The sequence below is a fragment of the Salarias fasciatus genome, chromosome 3, assembly GCF_902148845.1.
Source record: "Salarias fasciatus chromosome 3, fSalaFa1.1, whole genome shotgun sequence".
NCBI classification, from domain to species: domain Eukaryota; kingdom Metazoa; phylum Chordata; class Actinopteri; order Blenniiformes; family Blenniidae; genus Salarias; species Salarias fasciatus.
The window spans coordinates 23,977,695-23,996,011 of record NC_043747.1 but is presented as its reverse complement, the minus strand read 5'-3'; the positions used below and the strand labels follow the sequence as shown (position 1 = coordinate 23,996,011).

At 42.6% G+C, this 18,317-nt stretch overlaps 1 protein-coding gene across 1 annotated transcript in view; it reads left to right on the top strand.

Annotated features, from left to right (window-relative positions):
• The window catches only part of trpc5a (transient receptor potential cation channel, subfamily C, member 5a), a 52,371-nt gene that overhangs the window by 9,918 nt on the left and 24,136 nt on the right, over positions 1–18,317 (top strand). The window contains exons 8-11 of the mRNA XM_030087881.1: positions 10,621–10,758; positions 12,262–12,460; positions 15,810–15,949; positions 16,964–17,164. Of these exons, the coding sequence (XP_029943741.1) occupies positions 10,621–10,758; positions 12,262–12,460; positions 15,810–15,949; positions 16,964–17,164 (678 nt within the window). The remainder of the gene's footprint in view (positions 1–10,620; positions 10,759–12,261; positions 12,461–15,809; positions 15,950–16,963; positions 17,165–18,317) is intronic.

Sequence of the window (18,317 nt, the reverse complement as noted above, 5' to 3'; positions counted from 1 at the left end):
CTCCTCCTCCTCCTCCTCCTACTCCTACTCTTCCTTCACCTCCTCCTCCTCCTCCTCCTCCTACTCCTACTCTTCCTTCACCTCCTCCTCCTCCTTCTCTCCTCTCAGGATGGATTGTTTGCCAGCAGTCGTTTCTCATTGTGACCATTTAACCTCAATTTAAACCACAATAAAACCCCTAAAACTTTAATGTGTGTGACAGAGATAGAGTCGTGTGTGTGTGTGTGTGTGTGTGTGTGTGTGTGTGTGTGTGTGTGTGTGTGTGTGTGTGTGTGTGTGTGTGTGTGTGTGTGTGTGTCTGTGTGTGTGTGTGTGTGTGTGTGTCTGAATCATTTAAGTGTCTTTTTCCGGCTGCGGGCCTGTGATACCTGCAGTCTCTGCTAAATTATACATCAACAGCCGCCTCAATAATGAATGAATTGTGTGTGTTTGTGTGCCGACATGTGCCTACTCAAGTGTGTGTGACCATATTTGATTGCATCTTTGTGTGTGTGTGTGTGTGTGTGTGTGTGTGTGTGTGTGTGTGTGTCCGTGTGCGTTCAATAGACGACTGCAGCCGCTGAATAATATATTGACCTTTATTCATGTTTTATTCACCACATCCAAATGAATTATTGCTTTAATTAATCTATCAACACGTGTCTTCAATTAGGGAATCACACACACACACACACACACACACACACACACACACACACACACACACACACACACACACACACACACACACACAAAATAAATCCACACAGAAATAGACACAGGAATACGTCAGCACATGCACACACAAAAATGCAAATACAAACACATGTATATGCATGCACGTACACAGACACTCACACAACTGATACTGATTTCACACTCCCACAAAAATACAGACATATGCATGCATGCGTATGCACACACAAATTATATCTGATAACATACACACACGCAAGCACACACAATACACAACTACAGAAAGTGCACATGCATATGCACACACGCACACAAACATTATAACATACAGACACACTTGTGCACACACACGCTCAAACAATAATTTAAAGAAGCTTTTCTAAAGGCAGAATCTCTCAAATGTTTTTTTTTTTTGAGGCAGGGTTCTCTGGTAAAATCTGTTAAAACTGTCATATAGTTAATTTTCATATTCGATTTTGAAGCTTTTCCATGTTTTCACTCTTCTCAAACAGCTTGGAGTATTGAGAAGTTCTTATTCTTTAATATTAATGAGAATGACAACAAAACTCAAGAGGACATATTATGACTTTATTTTGCTTTTAACAGCTTCAAATACTCATTTCCAGTCATATATCTATTTTCAGGACCGTATGGGTTTTTTCTTCAGTCGATTGATTTGACTATTGATGAACGAATTAGTGTCACCGGTGCAGTTCTTTTTTTCAACCCATTCCATTGGTTCTTTGTGTTTGTTTTCCGTCTTTTAATTGCCTTCAGAAACCCACAACCAATGGCCAGTCAGTGGTTCCCAGTATCAGGAAGGAAGACAGTTCTGCTACATTCAGTGTGTCTGATGGTTCGAAAGAGGAACAGAGTACAAATCCACGTTTTCAGAGGTGAAGAAAATAGAAAATGCAATATTAAGCCAAACAATGTAACAATATCTCTGTAGTTAAGCTTGAACAGGGTCAATAATACTTCATTTGACTTAACCCCTTAAGCTCAGACGGGCCGGTCAACTTCTCCCGATGCATTTATTAATTATTTTGCATATTCCACAGACGTACTATGTACCGTTAGAAAGCTGATATTCTCATGAATCCGCTGGTATAAACCATTTTCAGATGTGATTACCACAGCGGGTAATATAAACACATTTGTCCAACATACAGCAAATTAAGTAAACAGCGCAACTCACCTTTGGAGGCTCATAACTGATCACAGACGATCCATAATCCAGATAATCCAGCAAAAACTGCCACAGTACAAGCGTATGCATCCAGGCAAAGCTAGAAAGTATAGCCTTTTGTCCAAAACATGTCTTGAAATAAGCAAATAATCCAGAATTAGACGCGCCACCGCGCGCGCACGCGGCGCGTCTCTCCGCGTGCGCGTCCGATAATAATCCATTTTTTTATCAGATAAAAACATCCAGACGTCTCTCCCTCACTCTGAGGATATCCAATATGGCGACTGATCGGTTTCCGTTGCTTATTCGTCATATTTCAACCAATCAAGTGACTCATCCCGCCCTCCGATGGCTAACCAGCCAACCGCTGCCGAAAATGATGGTCCACGTCATCGGTCGTCATCACTCGTAATCAACGTATTCTGAGCCAATCACGTCGGTAGAAACGTTTGACTGACAGGGCTGGTAGCCAATGAGCTTGCTGAATGGCTGGCTGGCCCGCTAGCGGGGTTTTGTGACTTCTCAGATATCTGCTGAGGGATGCACCTGCTGTCTGTCCCTGCTCCTCTCAGTCTGAGGGCCTTATCCCACACTGAAGCCTATCTGAAGTGATTTTTTGAGTACTTTATGAGTTTTTGGAGTGAAAATAATGTAAAAATGGGCCAAAAACCAACATATACCATTGTACAGAGGGCATCCAGAGGGTATACAGAGGATGTCCAAAATTGACCCCGCCCGGGCATAGGAGTACAAATACATGTGTGAAACACTCATTTCTTGTAGTACTGCTCTGACATTTTGACCTGAACTATGTAAGACCCCAGGCTTTAGCAAAATTGTGTTTTCAAGGTCGCACAGTGCTTCCAGACTTATTTCCAGGTGTTTTAAGAGGGAAAAAATTCAGGCGAGAATGAAATTCATCCTAATTCAGTGTGCTGCAACATAAATAAATCTGTGGCAGTAGCACCTAGAGTAATTCTGACTGCACTGGGTGAAAATACAGGTTGTCAGCTTTCAAATGAGACCCCAACCATGCATGTACTCCAAACAGTTCAAGAACAGCATTCAGTTTACTTTGGGTACGTCTTTAGTTGAACTTTTAGGCGAAAATGGCCCCGAGCTTAAAGGGTTAATATGTCTGACTGATGCTCTCATTAACAAGCTTTTTCCATCACTGATCAGTTTTCAATGCTAACAGTTGCTAAAGTTTAGCACTCGGTCTTTCACATATCGCTGGGTCCCTCAAAACTCCGTCTGAAGACGTCTGATCTGACCCAGCGTGTCCGTTCGGCATTTTCTCTCCTCTTCCTCAGAACAAACTTGCTCATCTGCTCTGTTTCTGCTCCTGCTCGGCCCGATCCGCCTACCTTGGCTGTGCATGCTCTCCGCCATCCAAACACCGCGGCGCCGCGCTCCGCCGCCGAACGGAGCGGAGTCAAATTGAATTAGGAGAGTGAAGCGAGTGGGCGGGGAACAAAGAGGAGACGGAGAGGAAATAAAAGGGACGGAAAAGACACAAAAGAGAGCGAGAGAGCTCGCCGATGAGGGAGTGAAAATAATAAAGCATCAGATGGAAGGGATTAGCGGGAGGAGAGGCCAGAGGAGCACTTTCAATATTTGCGTGTAAATCAGCGATGTGCGCGCCGACAAACTCAATCACTGTTAGCATGACGCTGGAGCACTCTGTACTTTTCTCTTCTTTATTTTTCTTTTTCTCATTTCCCCCACCGGTGAGGGGCAGATTACATCAGGCGGCACCGAAATTGAATCAGCCGGCGCTACGTAGCGTAACGCACGGCGCTCCGCTTCCACAGCGCCGTAGTCGAGCCAGATTACCCTCAAATTGAATTGGCTGGGAAGTAGCTTTGGGTAGAAGATTGTCTTTTAATGTCGGGATGAGAATGAAGAGGAGCGATCGGGGAAATTGGAGAGGATGAGATACCGCAGCTGGTTAGCTTAGCATCATCCGTGTTAGCTACACGGAGAGAGCGGGTTGTTTTCTAATCCTCTCGTCTCTCCAGGACTGTATGTAAGAAACTGGAGCTCCAGCGCTTCTCCAGCATTTTACACTGTGTCCTCCTGACACACTCGGGATTCGAATCCGGGTTCCACAAACTCAAAGCCATGGCACTACTTTATCCACTGTACACGTAGAAATATCTAAAATGCTGAAGTAAAACTACTTTAGTTTTTGTAATTAAGTCGAGATCAGCAGAGATAACGTTGATGATCGTCTGCATATTGTCTGATTCCAGGTGTGATGTATGATTGGTTTTATTTCATTTTCAGTTTTTTTCTATTCTTTTTCCCATTTAAAATTTTAAATCTTGTACAGTGTTTATAGAAGTATAGATTTCTTGACTTTCTTATTAGTGCTTTCAGAAAACTTTTTCACCAACAGCGTTTCAAGTTAAGATGAATTTCAGAAAGGTGTTTTTGATTCAATGACATCATTTGAGGACGTCACTTTGCGGTGTAGTTAGCATGCCAGGCCTCGAGTTGGCGATGTTGGTCTTTTTAGTAATGGAACCACTTTGCCATGAACCATGAATAACATATTAAATTTCAAAAAGTTCTGCTCTGGAAGCCATTTTCAAAAAGTTGCACTTTCAGTTTCTTCGATCGCCGTCGCCATGTCAACTGACCCCAAAGCACAACAAAAGTTACATCTTTACTTTGCAGTTTCATCTTTTTTCAAAAATTTATTTTATTCATTTATTTTTTGCACTTATTTTGGGTATTGTATTTATTTACTTTTTTAGCCATTTTAGCATTTTTTGTTTGTTTTTTCATATTAGCTTTTTAAGCTTTTTCAAATTTTTTTAAATGGTTGCTCTACATTTTTTCTATCTGCTTCCAGAAGGTAAGAGTCTTTTAATTAAAAAAAGGGAAAGATAAAGAAAAATCGTACAATGTGCAGATAAACTATCAGTAAACTATTCCAGCAGGACTACAGAGCAACGTGTTGCTCCAGACCTGCAGGTTTCAGACCCCTGAAGGCGTCGCGGTGATTCTTGCGTTGCTCAACCTGCCGGAGCATCACTGACTCACGGGGCCCGCGGCGCGCTTTTGTTCGGGAGGTTAGCATGAATCATCAGATCTCACCGGGAGCTTAACACCAAGCTGTTTCTCTGTGACGAGTCCTGTTTTCCACTCGGGTAACTTCCTGGTCTTGTTCTGAACTCCCATGAGCCTCTGCTGCATGGCCGGCCGCGTTCGTCAACAAACCCGCCACCTCACTGCTCTCACCGCGATTTCTGTCCCCACTGCTGCAGTTCTGAAGGAATTAAGACATTTATCTCAGCTTGTTTAACTCTCCAGAGATAATTCACAGCTAATATCCGTGTGTGTGTTTATCCATTGATTTTATAAATGTCACTTGAAACTGAGTGGGCCGCCGCGCTCATGGTATATTTTGTTCTTCTTCTTGTTGTTGGTGAATGTGCAGCTGTGTGGGCGACGAGACTTTTTATCTGTTTAGCTCATTTCTTTTATTTTGTTTATTTACCCCACTGTCTGCGCTCGAGCGTCCGAAGCGGCGGAAGGTGTTAGAGAGAGCAGACGACGGAAGTGAAGCCGTTTTCACAGCGATCTGCTGCCGAAGGAACAAAGTTAATCACCAAACATTAATAATATATCTGTATAAGCATAAATATATGCATAGACGGAGAAAGAAAAACAGGTGAAAATGTTACAATGATGTCTTGCTAGCAATAAGTTAACTGGCCTGCATCAATCTCTCTCGATGGATAAATTTCAGATTAGTTGATGACTTGTTTTCAATAAGTTTTTGATCATATCAACACCAACAATTGACATGCAGTTGTTTAAATACATTTGTGACTAGTTAAAAAGATATTTCAGACACATTAGCGACTAGTTAAAGAGACATTTTTGGCGGATTTAACACTATTTGCAAAAGTGATTCAGACAGTTTAAAGAGTAGTTAAACATATTTTCAGACTTAGTTAAAACTAGTTAAGTTAAAGAGATGTTTGAGACTCATTAAATACTAGTTAAAAATGTGTTTCGGACATAGTTAAACAAGTAGTTAAAGAGGACAGAAACACTAGTTAAAGAGGCGTTTTGGACACATTAAAGACTAGTTGAAGAGACATTTCAGACAGAAAGACCAGTTAAAAATGTGTTTCATACACATTAAAAACTCATTAAAGATGCATTTCGGACATGTAAGTTTCTCTTTCAGACTAAGGAAGTTTTTCAGACAGACTAAAGACCAGTTAAAGAGGCGTTTCGGACACATTTAAGGTGTCCTTTTCTCTTAATTATGGTCACATTTGTAATGAAGACAGAAGACCATCATCAAAGCAGGTCAAAAGGGCATTCTAAAATCCTTCCTGTCTCAGAAGAAAGCAAAATACTTCTGAGCCAACTAAAGTCATGATGAACTGAAGTTAAAGAAGTGGAAGTTTGAACTCTCAGCTCTTTCTCCTTGTTTTGTCTTTATAATTAGTAAAACCATCTTTGTGTTTCCTGCTGTGTAAAAAAATCCACTGATTTCATTGTGACACCTTCAGGTTGAACCTCTGACTTTTGATCCTTGTGGCCAAAAACCGCGGCCGATTGTTGCCGGGGAGCTTTTTCAGACGATGACATCACCGCGTCGCCCCGCCCGCCCACCGCCGGCTCCCTCGCCGGATGCGGACCGTATTTTTATCTGGATCATTTGTGCAGCTGCCGGCTGATCCTCGCTGACCGCCGGTGATGGAACTCGCCGCCCACCGGCCCGGCTCCCGCTTACGTAACGGACGCTGATTCACGGCCCGCTGGTTCGCCGGGTGTGTGTCCGTTGGCGGCGGTCTGTGTGTGTGTGTGTGTGTGTGTGTGTGTCTGATTGGAGTTTTGAAAGTGTGACGCCGGTGTTTGTTTACCAGCGCGACCACGGAGCAGATCCACTCCCTCATCAGCATCCCGCCGCCATGGCAACAGGAAACCAAGCTGGAGCCTGGCAAGCGAGGGATGAGCAGAGAGAGAGAAATGGAGAAGAGGAGGAGGAGGAGGAAGGGCGAAATGAAGGGAAAGAACAGTAACGCTGAAGGAAAGAACAGTTTTTATATTTATTGTTCTTCGAGATATTCTACAACACTGGTTGGATTGATCCCAGAGCACGTTTTCAATATTCAAGAGACAGTTTTGGCTCATAATCTAGACAGGTTTTAGATCTATCCTGGTGTAGTTTGGGGATATATTCCGCAGTAATGTTTAGAGATATACTACAGTATTCTCTCTATTCTCGTTTAGATATATCCCTGCAATTTTTTTTCACTTTTTTGATACATTGTCAAGGATTTCTTGAAGATGTTCTGGAGTAGTTGTTGAATCAATTCTACAGTGGCTTTGGCATCTATTGTTGAGTAGTTTTTGATAAAGTGAAGCATAGTTAAAAACACTTACAGACAGATCTGTTTCTGAAGGCATTCTAGACCCTCTAATCAACGTGGTCTTGGCAGTAACATATACTGTCTATATGATTTCTTATCGCTTTGTTTTTTTTGTTTGTTTTCTTTTTTAATGTATTGTGCTGTGCTTTGATTTTTTTTTCTTTTACCACTGTGAAGCACTTTGTGACGGCTGTTCTGGGAAAAGTGCTATATAAATAAATTTGACTTACTTATTTACTTACTTACTTACTAATTTTTTGAGATATATTGTACAGTAATTCTTAGATATGTTTATACTAGTTTTTGGATTTTTTCTCAAGTAATTTTTGGATACATTGAAAAGGTTTGTTATTCTTTTGTTTTCATCTACTGTAGATCAGATTGTGGATCTATTCTAGAATACCTTTGGGATCTATTCCAGAGCAGCTTTTTGGAAAGATGCATAAAGTTTATATATATATATTTACTTCCATTGGAGGTTTTACATATATTTTATATTTTTATGTAATTATATTTTTAATTATTTAATAATTATATTTTTCACGTTTTTTCATCTATTCTACAGTAGTTTTTGGATAAATGTGAATAGTTTTGGGATACATTGATTTAGTTTACTATCTTTTCTATTGTACTTTTTGGATGTATTCAAGCATGTTTTTTGTCATTATTTTGTCATTGTACAATATTTAAGAGATGTTGTAGAGTAGCTTTTTGATCGTTTGTAGTGCACTTTTGAATTTATTCTGCCATCATTTTTTGATGTATTGTAGATATATTCTAATATTTTTTAGAATAGAGCCGATATGTTCTAGACTTGTTTTTGGATATATTTGAGATGTTTTGGACATACCCCATGTAGGTTCTGCATGGTTCTACAGTAGCTTTTGGAGTCGTGTTCATGTGTCTCTTTTTTGACTTGTTCTAGAGTGTGTTTTGGACATATTGTGGTTTTATTTTTGACATACTGTGAAATAGATTTTGGACATATCCTGGAGTATTTTGGGATAAGATTAAGTCATGTTCAGATATTATAAGTCTAGAATATTTTGGATCTATTCCAGAGCAGTTTTTGAACATATTTTCGATACATTTTGGATTTATTTGATTACTTTTTGACCATACTTTACACAGGTTTATGACTCCTGTGTTTAAATTTGCTCAAGGATAAAAGTGAATATTAAAAACTATGAAGTTTTTATGTAATTTACCTCTCCCAGCCCACCTTCAGAGCCTTCAGGGCCCTCCAGTGGGCCGCAGCCCACACTTTGGGAATCACTGGTCCAGAGGAATCAGTGCCTCCACAGGTCAGAGAGACATACCTGACTCAGGATCAGGTGTAATTTTACGCCTGTAAGTCTCTCATGTTAGATTTTCAGAAAGACGAAGACAAATTTTTGAATCCAGTCTAAAGCAGGAGGCCTCGCAGAAGGACCCCGAGGCCCCGCTGGCAGCGGCGGCGGCGGCGGTGGGAATCCAGATCGAAGGAGATGAGACGGAGACGCAGTCCCACACAGAGAGCCGGGAGGCGGCGAAGGACGGGTCCAGATGAAATGCGCCAGGATCAATTATTTATGAAACAAGCACCCACACTGGTAGGGAAACAAGGAAGTGTGGAAATGTGCAGCCATCACCAACTGTTCAGCTGTCAGATCGGAGCCGAGTATCACGGCTGACTGACAGATTCAGGTGGCGACCCGACCGCCGCGCTTGGCTGTTTGCCTTTTTAAGCTTTTAGCTAAATGTTTGCTCCAGAACACTTTGTGTGTCCTTGTGCGAAGGTGGAAAAAAAACCCAGTTTATTTAGTTGATTTATTTAATGGGATGTTTGTTTAAAGAGGAAAAAAAAAAAAAAATAGAAAACTCGTGAACGAGGACGTCTTTCAACCCAACCAATCACCCGTGACATGGAGAGGAAAAAGGAAAAGAGGCCTTTGCAGTTTTTAAACGGGTTGTTGACGAATCGGAGGGAGGAAGAGAAGAAAGAGCGTCTCGCCGGGGACTCGGAGGGCTGACGGGGACAAACGGAGCTTGGTGTAACGCCAGCCGTCCGCCGTAATGAGATGTAAATGGGAGCGACCCCGACAGCAGAGCCGGCGGCGGCGGAGGCAACCTTTAGTCTGCGGCGGCGGCGCTCGCAGGACGACGGAATCCTTTCTTATTAAGCCGTGCGAGGCCTTTCTGCGCTGATATCTCAACCTTTACGCGGATAAACAGAAACAAGGAGCATTTCTATGGAGTCCTTCAGACACAGCGAACCGTAATGCACCATAACGATGTAGGAAATGTCAAATGGCGAAAACCTGAACTGACTTTTTATCGCAGAGGGACGTGTTCAGAGATGAAAGTGTCCACAGAGTTTCCAGAGATAGAAGGAGCAGAAACAAAATGTTCCTACAAATGAATATGACTCTTGTGTTATCTGAGTTTTAAACATTAATGTAGAATCAGAACATTTAGAGGAAAATTAAAGCTTTTAACAAGAAAATCTGACAAGTGATTGAAGGCTTGACAGCTTTTCTAGAGATGTGAGGAGCAGAAATACACACATAGAAACAGATATATGGAAAAAATGATTACAAGATTTCAGCATCTGCAGCTCCCTCTGCTATTTCCATAGAATTGGACAAAGATCATTTTCAACAAGTTGTTTAAGGTTTAAATACCTCATTTAATTTTCATCCTGCCTGATTTGATTTTTAACTTTTCTGTGTATTTTGTCTTTTTTATACTAATGCTGAAAGGAATCCTAATCTTTGATTGTTAAAGTATTTCCATTTTTTCCGGTTCTATTCCATCCCGTTCTGTTCCTTTCCATTCCATTCCTATTTCATTCTTTTCTATCTATTCTATTTCCCCCCATTTCCACGGAAATGGGGAAATGTTCCCTCTTCAGTGGCATGAAGAGGGAACATTTCCCCATTTCCGTGGAAATGGGGAAATGTTCCCTCTTCAATGGCATCATTCTCATGTAAAAACCGAAGGAAAGTTTTGCGTTCTCTCTGGTAAACACTGTCCTGGAAACGAGGATGAAGTGTTAAGAGGATGAACGAGGTGTTTGGTGTGTTTTCACCCTGATACTGTGTGTCGTTGATCCACCGGTGGTCTGAGACGGCGATCGGAATAATGCAGCAGAAGGCGAGATGAAGGAAACCCCCCGAAGTGTCTTTGGAAGGTTACAGTTTCTCACCACCGCCGAGATGACGCGCGATCGACTTTCAAAGCGACTTTTGTCCGAAGTGCTGAGCTCTCCGCCGCCGGAGAGTCGCTTCATGCCTCCGTTTCTTCTCCTCTTTAATCCCTCCTCAGAGAAGTCATACTGCCGCTCTCTCTCTCTCCCCTCCCTTTGCCTTTCAGTTCGTGGCTCAGCCGAACTGCCAGCAGCTGCTGGCCACGCTGTGGTACGACGGCTTCCCGGGCTGGAGGCGGCGCCACTGGGTGGTCAAGCTGGTCACCTGCTTCATCATCGGACTGCTGTTCCCCGTCTTCTCTCTGGTGAGGAACAAAGGAAGGGCCTCCGTCTCCTCCACGCACTCGTTCTGGTTTTTTTGTTTTGTTTTCCGGGAAGCAATTAAAGCTGACTCTTTGTTTATTGGCTGTCGGAGCTGTTGCCAGGAAACGAGAGCAGGACAACAACACTCGACCTGAAAAGCAAACAATGAGAAGAGGCAGCGCTGCCGAAACGGCGGTTTGTAGGAGCACTGAGCGGCAGGCCAGACCAGACCTGAGGATTTAGTGTGGTCGCTGCAGAAATACACACTGCAGCTGATGAGAAACTTAGTGGAGGAAGATGCTCCGTAATCTGGATGTTAGAGGAGGAAGATGCTCTATAATCTGGATGTTAAAGGAGGAAGATGCTCTATAATCTGGACGTTAGAGGAGGAAGATGCTCTATAATCTGGACGTTAGAGGAGGAAGATGCTCTATAATCTGGACGTTAGAGGAGGAAGATGCTCTATAACAGTGGTCGGCAATTAGCGGCCCGCGGGCCAAATGTGGCCCGCCGAACCGTCCAATCCAGCCCGCCAGAGGATTCCAACACGCGCGCGCACAAACGCACACATGAACACATGTACGCATGCACGCATTACCCCAGGCCCTGGAGCGGACACACGCACCCCGAATTGACGGTTCCCCCCCCCCCGGTCTGTGGGTGCATGCCTCCGTCGCCGCCACCTGACACACACACAACGACGCACAATACCATATCCAATAAATTTGATAGAAGACAAATGAAGGTTGTAGTGATTATGGTGACACTGCAGTGAATCCCCGTGGTGGTATTATGTTTTTTTTTGTTTTTTTTTTGTTTTTTTTTGTGGTATTTGTCTTCACTGTTGCAGCGTCTTGTAAATTGTAGACGGTCCCTTAACCCCGCAGCACTACCGGCTGCTTATAGAAATCAATATTGTTTCTGCTGCTTGATAGACACATACTTTTAATAAAAATGAGCTTGTAGCATGTAGTCCACCTCACAACGATGGGATGCAGCGCCCTTGTATGTTACTGATGTTTTGTTAAAGAGTTATTGAGACCAAAAGTCCGTATCTGTCAATATGCTGCTAACTTTACTGGACTGTTCAAGTATATGAATGATATAACTAATTCGTGGGAACAAAATAGTAATTTGTGCGCACAATTTATTATTTTGTGGCCACAATTTAATTTTTTTTTTTTTTTTTTTTTTTATTTACCATGTCATGTCCGGGGATCCGTAAGTAATAGCTGGATAGTCTAGCAAATCTTTATGCTTTAAAGTTATGCAAAGTGAACACGAACTCTTCTTTTAAACGTGGTTGTGGTTTATCAGACCACTCTGGACCACATGGGGGCGCTTTGAGTCACAGACATCTAAGAACTTTGATACAAACCAGAAGTAACGACTCAATACTGACACCTGAAGGACAACAGTGGAACTGCTGAACCTGAAATATGTTGGATTTAATCTTTATTCCTTCTCCTCTTCTTCCTCCTCCTCCTCCTCTTCTTCTTCCTCAGATCTACCTGTTGGCTCCTAAGAGTGCTGTGGGACACTTCATCAAGAAGCCCTTCATTAAGTTCATCTGCCACACTGCCTCCTACCTGACCTTCCTCTTCCTGCTGCTGCTGGCCTCTCAACACATCGCCCGCACCAACCTGCACATGCAGGGGCCTCCGCCCACCATCGTAGAGTGGATGATCCTGCCCTGGGTCCTCGGTGGGTCTCGAGTCTGAATGTTAGCTGAAGTTCCATCAGTTAGTGGGAGGAAGATGCTCTATAATCTGGATTTTAGTAGAGGAAGATGCTCTATAATCTGAGAAGGAAGCTTTCGGCTCTCAACGTCTTTTCATGAGCGATTATTGATTTCACTCATAAATCAATGAACTGTATGTTGCGTTTTAGTAGAAATCTCTCACAGTTCACTCAAAAACCAAAAAACTGCTGGTTCTTCTAAATCTTCAGAACCAAACGGACTCCAGCTGATGACTCTGTGTTTGATGAAGTGAGTCTTGCTTCCGTTCCGGCGGACCGTTCTGAATGAGTCAGCGTCCAGCGAGCGACCAGGACGTCTGCTCCACATTTCAGTCAATCCCTCCGGAATATTCAGACATAGATAGAAAAAAGGCACTTGTGTGTTTTTGATTGCTTGTCTTGAAGACCCTCCCTGCCCTCGAGTGTGTGTGTGTGTGTGTGTGTGTGTGTGTGTGTGTGTGTGTGTGTGTGTGTGTGTGTGTGTGTGTGTGTGTGTGTGTGTGTGTGTGTGTATATGTGTGTGTGTGTGTGTGTGGACGTTAGCATGTGGGCGACTCGGGGTGCTGGTGAGCGTGTGGAGGCGGTGGCTGTGCGTATGTGTGTGTGGGTGTGTGTGTGTGTGTGTGTGTGTGCGGTTACATCTCCGTCTTCTCACATCCAGAATCCTCTGAAAATAAGAAACCGTCTGCTGGTCGTCTCGTTGAAGCCGTTAGTCGCTCGGCGTTTGCTAACAGGAGTTCGTCTTACTGCGAGGACAAGACGTCTTTTCCTCAGGCTGGCCGTTCTGTCTCCATCCACCAGGTGGCAGCAGCGAGTCTCCAGCTGATTTACTGCAACAAAATTAAAAAGGGATGAAGGATCTTGTGGAAATGGAATCGTTTGCGTTGACCGTGTAGCGACTGGATGGAAGCAGTGTTGTTCTAGTTGCTGAAAAATAGTAACTAGTTAGTCTCTAGTTACTTATTTTAAAAAGTAACTCAATTACTTTCACAGTTACAGTTAAAAGTAATGCATTACTGGTAAGAGTAATTTGTGGGTTACTTTATATGAAGAACATTTTTAATGCTCACATCAACGACGTTACCAATTAATTTCAGTGTTACATGGAAAATAATACACTATTGATCAGTTTGACAGTTTTTATTCATTTCCATTCATGTCACTGATCTCTGCTCAGCTTTATGGCCGATAGAAATCAAGCTTTACTCAAGCGCAAAGCCATTTAGACTAATTTATGAAAGGCAGACCAGAACAAACTGAAAATATCACAAGGATTTCTGGAGTAAATAACGCAAAACAAGCTGAATGTATTTGTGACAATGAAAGAATACAAACTACAGTGGCTCAAGAGTCAGATGTTCCTGCACAGCTGAAGTATAAACAACAGCAACAATGTGCAACATAAAAACAAAAAACTTTCTAAAATGAATAAAATCCATTCAAATGATTATTCAAAATCAATTTGGACAAACTTAGCACCAAAACACTGCTGTGGCAGATGAATATAAGTCATATGGATAACAACAAAACAACAACAAAACTAAAACATGCTCCAAAATCGAATCTATAAGCTATTTTCAAACTGACCAATAAACTGACAGTTGCCCGTCAGCAACTTAAGCAAAGTAAACTGTGCGAATTCAGAGTGTAAAACAATCTGTTGTCTATATGCCCATAAGCAATATGTTTCACAACATTTTTTTTCTTTTTTTCCCCTATGGATAAATGTGAACATAATTATCCTAAACAACTAAAAATGCTAGTGCTATTGCTAATTTGAACCCTTTGGGTTGAGTTTTATCTTCCACCCTACAGGTTGTCATGCCTGAGAAGTCGTCGTCTCCCAGATCTTAGTTCAGACATCTTGTTCCTCTTTGGAGAAAGGAGCAGACCGAAAAAGTCTCTCAGCTGGATGCAGTCGCTGCGTTTCATCTCCGAGAAATGTCCTTTATTAGGGATGTCCCGATACAACTTTTTCACTTCCGATACGATAACTGATACTGCAACCTTGAGTTTTGGCCGATACCGATATTGGTCCGGTACGATATCAGCACGAATCATACATACTTTCATTACTTATTTTGCAGTGTGGAATGTTGGAAAAGGCTTGATGAAGTGATGTTACAGAGAGAACAATAGTCAGCAACAGTATTTATGAGAAAAACTGACCCATTTATTATTAACCAATTGGTTACAAAAATTTTAACCTTCAACATTATACCTGCAGGTTTCTACAGTTGAATAAAATAAAAAAATAAATAAATTAGAAGACACTTAAAAATAACCTAAATAACTCCAATGAAAACAAATTATACTTTTAAAGTGCAAACTATTCATGTGCACTTCAGTTATTTTTTACTGTCAGAAGTGCTGGAGCGGAAAATGGACAGCTTAACGGAGCGCTTATATCGGAGATTTTAAATGCAATTCGATAAAATCCGATACTCGTTTTTTGGCTGATATCGGACCGATATCCGATATCAATATCGGATCGGGACACCCCTATCCTTTATTGTGGAAAAGTGTTTGTTTGAGAGGCTCCATCCTGTTTGGGCCGTTCTCCAGTAGGTCCTCAGTTCAGCTCAGTTATCCTCAAAGTAGAAGACGTCCCGCGGGAGTTTGATTCTGGTGTTAGAGACGTGGCCATCCTGGCTGCTTGCTGCACAGAGTCGGGACGAGAGACGAACTCCTGACACTCTGCCGCCAGCGTTCCCTTGAGCATCTCTTTCCTCCCCTGGTCTCTCAACACTGGAGGGGAGGCAGACATTTTGAGCAGAGGAAGTTATCCAAGTCATCACTGTGTCTGAATTTGGTAAGAAAGAAATGAAAAAAAAGCAAAATAATGGAGTCAAAAGTCCTCAAATAAAAGTCGCGGAGGACCAGTTGAGGAATTGTCTCTAATCGCAGTATTGGCAGCGTCTCCACTGGCTGTTCGGCTGATTGAAACTCCTTTAGAGACGGGTTGAAGTGGAACATCACACACCGACGAGAAGGTTTCACACATTTTAAATCATTCTGTGCATTGATCCCCGTACTGCTCATTGACTGACTTCAGGTGTGATAGGGGCGGAGCCTCACAGAACGGTTCAGACTGCAGTGAACCTCGGCGAATGAGGTTGAAGAAGTGTTGAGTCTTCAGTCCAGGTTCACTTCAAAACCATGAAAAAAAAAAAAAAAACGAAACACAGACGTGCTGCAGAGGGGACTGATTAGAAGCAGAATGAGCTGTGAATTATTCAGAGAGAAACCTGACTGTGTTAATGTGTGTGTGTGTGTGTGTGTGTGTGTGTGTGTGTGTGTGTGTGCGGGCCAGGATTCATCTGGGCTGAGATTAAGGAGATGTGGGACGGCGGATTCACAGAGTACATCCACGACTGGTGGAACCTGATGGACTTCGCCATGAACTCGCTGTACCTGGCCACCATCTCCCTGAAGATCGTGGCCTATGTCAAGGTGAGGAGAACGCCGCTCTCCGAACGCTCCGCCAGAACGCAGCGGAACCACGGTCTGAACAAAAAAAAAAACAACAAAATAAAACAACAAAGTTGCAAGATCTCAGAATGTCAGGGTGCTACTTCCTTATTAATGTTTTTATAATTCCTTTAATGGTAATCAGATTTTTTAGATTATTTTTAGTATATCTGATCCTGCTGCAGTGAGGCTGTGGTGCAAACCACTGCAGCACCGTGCCAGGAGTGACTTTTCACCTGAAGCTGGCTCTGCTGGTTATCCAGACTCACATGTTTAAACAGAACCAGAACCTCACACACACACACACACACACACACACACACCAGACGGCAGGGCCATCTGCAGCAGCTATGAGTCAGTGATGGTCGTCCTCCTACGCACGTGCACATGCGTGCACACGCACATCCTGGAAAACATATATACAGACTACACACACACACACATACACACACACACACACACACACAAAATCAATTTTTGTGACGTTCTTGTTTTTTCTGTTTTACTTTAAATATTCAACAAAAGTTAAACTCTCACAGGGAGATGACAATTGCTGGAAGCATGTGTGTGTGTGTGTGTGTGTGTGTGTGTGTGTGTGTACACTGACAGAAGTAGGCTTAACGAAACAGAAGCTCTGTTGGAGTCGTCTAACCTCTGAATTCAGAACGAGGAGGAGCGTTGGGGAGTAATTAGAATAAAATGAATCAAAATTTGGGAAAAAAGAAGAGAAAATATACAGAATGATCAAAATTAGAGGAAGGAAAGAAGACGGCAACAGTCAGGTGAAGACAGGGCAAAGAAGGTGTTTATTATTCAACACTAGGTGAAGCTACAGTGGGAGGACGATGCTCTATAATCCAGATGTTTTTACTTCTTGGGTGATTTGTGACCTTGTGATTAAAAAAATGAACTGCTGCTGTTGTGAATATCTTCCCAGACTCTTTTCTATCATTCACCCTTGTCTCCTCCACCTTTGCCCCTCCCCCCCTCCCCCAGTACAACTCGTCCCGTCCCCGGGAGGAGTGGGAGATGTGGCACCCCACGCTCATCGCCGAGGCTCTCTTCGCCATCGCCAACATCTTCAGCTCGCTCAGACTCATCTCGCTCTTCACCGCCAACTCCCACCTGGGGCCGCTGCAGATCTCGCTGGGCCGGATGCTGCTGGACATCCTCAAGTTCCTCTTCATCTACTGCTTGGTGAGACGCCGGAGACTCGGCAGACGCTTCCTCTGTGCGCGCCGTCCTGTGAAACCATTGACAGTATATAAAAGGTGGATGGAACTTATGTGACGTCCTCCATAGCGTTCTGAAAACTTCCTCAGAATTGTGTTGGAGTTCTGTTTCCAAGATACATCAGTCATCGGAATTACTGATATTTTAAGTTCTCTGTTAAAGCAGAACTATGCAACTTTTGCTCTCGCACTCCCCCTACTGTTCTCCTGTGAAAGCTCACTGTCGTAAACCTTCTCCGCATCACCCCCCCTCCCCCACCCCCGCCCCTGCGTGCAGAGAGTGTCCCACTCCCGTTTCCTTTTTCCCGCTCATCAGACAAATTTTTTTCTGTCTTGTTCATTCTGCCATCCGTTGCTAACACTAGCGAGGGTTTCATTGTTTGTTTTATGCGCTTTTATCCTTGTACTCCCGTATGAGTGCCGTAAAGCAGGTTTGTTCTCGCGAGATGTAGTCGGGTCCGCTCCTCTGAAAGTTGCCAGTGCTGTTTTCAGGACACAGACCACAGGGGGAGGGGAGGGACCGACGAATCACCCTGCCAAGTCTTTGTTTACCCCCACAGAGATTCTGAAGAACATTTATTGAGGTTAAAAAAAAGTTGCATAGTTCTGCTTTAAGTGCTGCAGTTTATAAATATCTATGTAAAAGTCAAATTGTGAACTACTACTAAAGTCAGTTTTAACTCGATTTTCCTTAAAATGCCAAACAATTTTTTTTGTGATTTGTTGGCTAAAACTAATACTAAAGGTCTCATTTTGTTAAATTTCTCACCACATACTGTACATCACATATTCAGTAAACTGTTTTATAGAGCATGCAATAACCACACTGAAAAACATATTTATACTAAATCAGCCAAAAAATGCCCAAAGCTCAAACTTTTTTAAAAAACTTTGTTGTTCTTTTGGTGCCAAGTCTACTTGATGAAGTTGCTGATATTTTAACAACCCAAACAACTTGTGCCAAAAATGACTCCAATCTAAACATAAAGTGAATTTTAATACAATTTTCTGCTGCGAAATACAGTGAAACGTTCAAAAAGTACATTACAGACAGCTTAGTTTTAAGGTTAGCATAGTAGCTAGCAGCATTTGTCCGTCTCAGCTCAGGTCTCAGTGTC